Source organism: Crocodylus porosus, unplaced genomic scaffold (genome assembly GCF_001723895.1).
Source record: "Crocodylus porosus isolate Cpor-Errol unplaced genomic scaffold, CroPor_comp1, whole genome shotgun sequence".
Lineage (NCBI taxonomy): Eukaryota > Metazoa > Chordata > Crocodylia > Crocodylidae > Crocodylus > Crocodylus porosus.
Genome location: NW_017728931.1, coordinates 61436063 through 61442785, shown reverse-complemented (window position 1 = coordinate 61442785; position 6723 = coordinate 61436063). Strand labels below are relative to the sequence as shown.

At 41.4% G+C, this 6723-nt stretch overlaps 1 protein-coding gene across 1 annotated transcript in view; it reads right to left on the bottom strand.

Annotated features, from left to right (window-relative positions):
* UBN2 (ubinuclein 2) overlaps positions 1-6723 on the bottom strand; it is an 83357-nt gene that overhangs the window by 58226 nt on the left and 18408 nt on the right. Inside the window, exon 5 of the mRNA XM_019543922.1 lies at positions 2435-2572. Coding sequence (XP_019399467.1) covers positions 2435-2572 — 138 coding nt within the window. The remainder of the gene's footprint in view (positions 1-2434; positions 2573-6723) is intronic.

Here is a 6723-nt window from a genome sequence, read left to right as displayed (position 1 = left end):
GACTTCACATTTTTCAGACCAGGACCACGTCCTTGAATGAGTTTAACAGCAAAGAGCACAATGAGCGTCTTGATACTGATCTTTGTCAGTTCTTTCTTATTAATAAAAAGCAATGCATTTAAAAACATCAAATAGCTAATTAAGTGAAATTGTTCAGTAAGACTCCTGGAGAAACCACATTTGGCTCCATAGATACCATATTTACTCCAATATAAAAGACAACCCCCGCCCCTCCCCCCAATCAGCATAGAAAAAAAAAAAAGTCCCATATCTTTTATACTTGCACATCAGTAACCCCCACCCATTACATACAGTAGTTACCATTAAACTGCTGCTGAAGCAGTATGTGCTCAGTCACAGAAACCACCTCTGAAGCCGATTAAATGAAAGCCATGCTGACCATGCCTATAACACACATGGCCCACACTGGGCAAACACGAGTGGGAACCTACCACAAGGTTAGGTTAGCGCACACCATCTGAATAAGACATTGAGTCCATTGTGCTTAGTCCTCATTGCCAACTTTTTCAAGTCATTGTGAACCACTACATGAAATACATTTGGACTTCCTTTTTACTCCTACAGTTGACCAGTGCCATTCTTTCCCCATTTCCAATGATTCTGGTTTCTTCACCAGCTTTAAAATGCCTGACAAACACTGGCAAACTTCTACGTAGCTGAGAGGCTCTGTCACTCCTCCTCTCAGAGTTTATTATGTAAACTCTGCAGTATGCCAGTAGTGTGGTCCTACCCTGAATGGAGTGAAGACAGACTAGACAGCCGTGCACCTTACCTACATGTATATTTTTGAGGGGTCCCAGGACTTGATAAGAAAACTCAGTTCCAGTCACAAGTAGGGAGAGGAGAGGGCATGGAAAATGGTATCTGAAGTACACACACACTGATCAGTGCTGGATTGTGGGGCTGTTGTTGGTTCAGCAGGGCTCAATGAACAACAAGCTGCTGATTCACTCTCAGCTCAGTGAACTACATGGTAAATCATAAGTCTTTTGGCTCTGGTTTAATACAGATAGTACAAACAATGCATGGCCTTTTGGCCAAGATCAAGAGGCTAGGGCTTGAGCCTCAAGATCGCCAAGCCTGGGGTATGCACATAGGATACATGCCATGGATTTGGGGAGTATCCAAAGCCCCACACTGATGGGTCTGGGAGGGAGGATACTTGCTTGGTGGTAGAGCCACACACACACACTTGACAATTGAGCTCTGCTCAGTGAAATACTGGAACTCTACTTTGGCGCTGCCCAACTATATTTGAAACCTATTTGGTCCTTGAAAGGAAGAAAAAAAATTGTGCATGATAAATAGATACAAAAGTGGTGCTCAGAAGTATGTTTATGGAGTAATTGTGCTGAAGTTTGCAGCAGTCAGCCAGGAGTCAAATCCACAACAGCCTCTGATCCCCTCTACAGTTTCTGCCCTTTGTTCAGCCTCCTCCCCTCACCCTTACTGTCACATGAAGCTCACTTACAGATTGTATTTAAAGAGGAAACAGTCTGCGCAAGGTCTGACAGTAAGTGGGGAGGGAGCAGAAAAACTGCAGGGGGAATTTGGGAACAGAGGGCTACTTGACCCCCACCCACTAGTTTCCCTGCTATAGCAGTGGGAGGGAGGGGGAATTCAAAATAAACACTCTGATAATTAGATTCTACACCTGGAAAGTTATGAATTTATAATGTTTCCATACACAGAATTTAAATTATTGGGGAGTTATCTTATATTCAGGGTCATCTTTTGAGTAAATATGGTATTTAATCATGGGGGAGGTTCCAGAAAACAAGCACAGTTGGAAGTTTTAGGAGGGCCAAAGAACTGCTGAATGTGTCACTGACCTTCATCAGGTATTAAGACTACAATGAGCTGTAAGTCAGCCAGACAGAGTGCAGATAAAAGTGTGTGGAAATTTTTAAATGAAAACAAAAGTCACTTGTCAGAGTGAAGAGTCAGTTGAAGAAATATATGGGGGGCATTTCAAAGACTATTTTCAACCTTAGGATCAATGTTAAATCATTCAGAATTCAACAAAATGAATTGTTATCTTATGGAATTTTAATCATTTTTTTTTTTTTTTTTTTTAAATCTGGAGCTGCTAGTTTCTACAGAAGTAACCCAAGCAAATCTTTGGATACTTCTTTAAAATAGATGGATGAATTTCTGTATCTGAAATATATGCTTGGCCTTGCAATCCTGGACAACCTGTGGAATTCTTAAGCTTTTTATATTAGGGAGCCTTGAAACTTCTTAAACGCTTATATACAAGCCACAAGACTGACTCAGGTAACTGATAATTTCTACTACATACAATCTTGCTTTTTAGTCTCCTCACTTTGATATGTTTTAGGTACCATATCAATCTTTTTCCGACTTAAATCAGGTATAAGCTTCAGAAAGAGAAATTAAAATCACCACTCACTTTAGGTGACCTGTGCTTTTTGTCTTCTACAAAGTCTTCATCCTCTGAATCAGATGCCTGACGGAACTGCAGCGTCCCAGTGTTGATGTAAAACCCTCCATATTTGGTTGTTAGAGATGCAGGAACCAATTCATCATACTAGGCAGGAAATAGAGATTCAGGTGATTAACTGATACCTACCATCTTATAAATATGAAAAAAAAAAAATCATTTAGTTAAACGAATCTATAAACATGCATCATTCAACATAAACACATTATAAAACTTTCTAGATTATTATACCATACCAATGCTCCTGAAAAGTTACTGCTCCAGGCTGTAGAGCAGTAGATGCAAAGCAACAATCCCTACTTTTGAAATAAGTTAAGCAAACTTCATATTTCAAAAGACTGGGATCACTTCAGTGCTAGTCACATTCTACTTCTAAAGATTGGTGCATGAAGTATACCACTGCCCTCTGTGAGCAGACATGGTCCTTCTAACGCAGTGGTTCTCAACTTTGTTAGACTTTGAGAAGCTCCAGCTTAGTTTTTACCTGTTTTTCTGACTACTGAAAAATAATTGAGCACTTTTGAGTTCTATGCAACCAACAAAGACCACAATGTGTCAGGATGGTTTTCTGACATTATGCAATCCTGTTTCCAATTTCCGCATTTATCATGTAAATCATGTTTGCACTCTTAACAGTTCTGGGGTGCTGCACAGTTTTAGAACACCCTTGAAAGGTTCTCAAGGCACCATAGGGTGGTGTGGCACCCTAGTTGAGTGCCATTGTTCTAACAATAGTTCATCTAGGTCAATACTCCATCTCTGATGGTGCTTAGCACCAAAAACTTCAGCTGAAAACATGAAAAATTAGTGAAAAATTACAAAAAACTTCCAGTGGGGAGCACAGGATATTTGTTCCCAGTTCTATCCATTACTGGGTGAATTCCGCTCTGCTGTATGAAGCTTTAATAATCCTTATAAAACAGAATAGTCAATTAAAAAAAATCCTACCAAAAACCCCAGAACTTGGTATCAATGCATTTTAGCCATGGACTTCACAGGTTCAGCATAAACAGCAAACAAGTATTGCAAGTATATTGGATTTCACTTTAAGTGCATTTAAAAAAAAAGAAAAAAAGAAAAGCAACTCATTTGCATTAAGGCATTCATTATTTCTGCCCTGAACCTCTCAACTCTAAGTAGTTCCTCTTTTTCCTTAAAACACTTTTATTAATGTCTCTAGACCTTTTCTAACACTGCTTTTCTAGAATGAACATCATATTACAAGTGAAAGGTTCCATCAATGTCTACAGTTCTACAAGATTCAGTTTTACAGTACTTTCAGTTCCATTCTCTCATATTTCAGTTATGTGCAGTCTTTGGGTTTTTTTAAGCCTCTGGTAGACCCATAACATTTGTGTCATTGACATGTTCACAAAAACACTACGGTCTTTCCCATCTACTTTAGAATGCAGCAGTATGTACAAATAGTTTGTACTATTCCTTCCAACGTGTTTTACTTTGCAAACAAACACTTAGCTGCTGCTTGCCTATGCACTATACATTCAACTAGCTTCCATCCTTTGGAGTTCCTTAGTCTCCTTCTGTTGAAAAAGAGATGACTAAGATAATAGTGAGCTGTATTTGCAGGTGACTTAACTTCACTTCTAGCTCATTCACATGTCTAATACCACATGATACCAATCCAGGATTAGTCTTTTTTCAAATGCTGAAAAAAAAATAAATAAAAAGATTAACCTCTACTGTCACAGAAAAAAAAAACTAGACGACAGAAAATCGTGTTCCACTTCTTACTTATGACCGCTACTGTCTAGCCCCCCACAACAAGCTAGGGTACGGTTGTCAAACATTTGCCCTGCAGAGCTGCCCAGTCATGCCCCACAGGCTACCGGAAGTTGGGGGTCACTGTAGAGAACGCAATTTGCTTCAAGCCGAGCTGTGTGCCCAATGCCAGAGCTGAAGCTACCGTCATTACTTGCCCCAGGACAGAGCCAGAGTTGCTACTGACATAGGTTCCAGGTTGGATCCAGTCGACAAGGAGCCCCATGGTCCAAATCTGGCCTCAGGAGCCACATATGTTAGACACCCCCTGAGCCTGGGGATTCCCAGGACCTGCATAGCAGGGGGCAGGGAAGGCAACTGGCTCCAGTGCATGGGGCTTCCCTCCCGCAGCATGCAAGTGTGGGGGCTGCATGTGCACAGCAGGGAGCACCAGCAATAGAGGCAGCTAGGCTGCACTCTTCACTACAAATGTAGTGCTGGCTGGAGCTGTGTGCTACTATGTGGCAGCACCTGCACTAAGTACCAGTGCCCTGAGGGCCCCAGCCTGCTGCTGCCACCACTGCCTGCCAGGGCTGTGCACTGCTCCCCCTCCCCCCACACTCACCCTGTGCATCTGAGCTCTGTGCCCAGGGGGACAGTGGCAGAAACTGTGTTAGCTGGGCTGGGAGTAAGGTGCAAGAGGGTATGCTGGCTGGGGTGGGAGAGGCAGTATATGTGGGCACCTCAGTCCCACCCTCATAGGCAGAAGGGCCGGGCAGGGGTACAGTTAGTTGGCTGGGTTCCATGGTCCAGATTCAAGTACCCATCAGGCTAAATATGGCCTCCAGGCCATATTTTGCCAGTCCCTGGTTGACACTGATTTACACTAATATTTAAAGACATGCACTATTAGTCTAACCATAATCAATTTCTTGTACATACTTTACTGGCAACAAGTCTTTAGGAAGCTTTTGGACATGGAGAAAGCAGCAGCCTTCTATTCATGAAGAGTAATGCTACCTTAAGAAGTATCATGAAAGAAACACTTGTAAAAGAACTAAGAGAAGGACCCTGAAGCTGGGATCAGTGACATGGTGGAAGGATACCACACAATAAGTGGAGAACCTGAAGTGTGATACAGCTCAGGGAAGAGAACTGGAGAAGTTCAAAGAGGTAAGGTACAAGCTTAGATAAGAAATACAGTTCTTTATATAGATACAGAAGGATTGCAAGTTTGTGCAACTATAAGACCAGAGGGGTGTTTATAATAACTAGGAGAGAAAGTTACAAGAAACAGAAAGGACTAGACAACAAAGAAATGACTAAGATGTACCTTCTCTATTTTGAAAAAAGGGGAAGATTTGAATGACTTGGGAGGTGCAAAGCACAGAAGAGAGAAAAGTGAAAGATGATCGTTAATTTTTAAGGCTACACAATATGAAGGCTGGTAGCATTGTTGTACAAAACACAGAATTAAAAAGGAAGAAAAAGCTTTTTCAGGGTGAGGGGAAGGGTTGGGAGAAGAATCTCACTTTGGCTATAAATCGCAGCTTGAGCTAACATACATGAAGAAATGATGAAGACAGACCAAAATCTGCGAGTAAAACAGATTAGGGGACAAGTCAAAAACGTGAATCACTGGCATAGATAGATAGTGAGCAAAAGCATGAGGGCCAATGAGATGACCCAAAGAAGGGAACAAAGAGCCATATATGAACATCACTCAAAAGTGACTCAGAAGGAAGGAACAACCTGAGGTACAGGGCAAGGTGGGGGTAAGATGTCAACTAGAAGGGTATGATTAATAGTGTCAAAAGCAAAAGAAAACAATAGAAGGACGAGCATGAATTAGAGACCGATCTGATGAGGAAGAAGTAATTAGAACTTCATTGACAGCCATTTCAGTGGACTAGAAGGGGCAGAAGCTGGACTGCAGTGAATCCAGTAACAAGTTAGGAAACAGAACCTGTGACAGTTATTGTAAACTATTCCATCTGATAATATCAGAAGCAAAAGGAATACCCAAGAGTGAACAGACTGGAGAAAAATACCTAGTTAAAGAAGGGCAAGACAAAATGCATGAGAAACCAGAAGGGGAAGCAACCCCTGGGACATGCTAAGGTCAAATGAAAGATCTTGAAAGTAAGAAGGCAGGAGCTTGTGTTAGATGGAGACAAAAAGAGGAAGAAAAAGCTAGCAGTAAGTGTTGTCATTCCTTTCAAAAATCAGCAATGTCTAAGTAAGAAGGTACAGAGGGAACTTCAAGTGGAGAAGCATATTTGACATTCATCCTATACTCTGGGATGGTTTCAATATGTACATGGAGATGAAAAAAAAAGAAAGAAATGAAAATGCAGTGAACTGTCTTTTTTAGTGAAGGTTTAGTTTTCTTCCCAGAAGAGGAGATGGTGAGTGCCATAATGCTAAAGCTGAAATGAAAAAGGTTCAAAAGGATCAGGACAAGGACAAGCTGTAGGGAAACAGGGGTTGGTCAGAATAAGAGGCAATGAGCAAGGAGC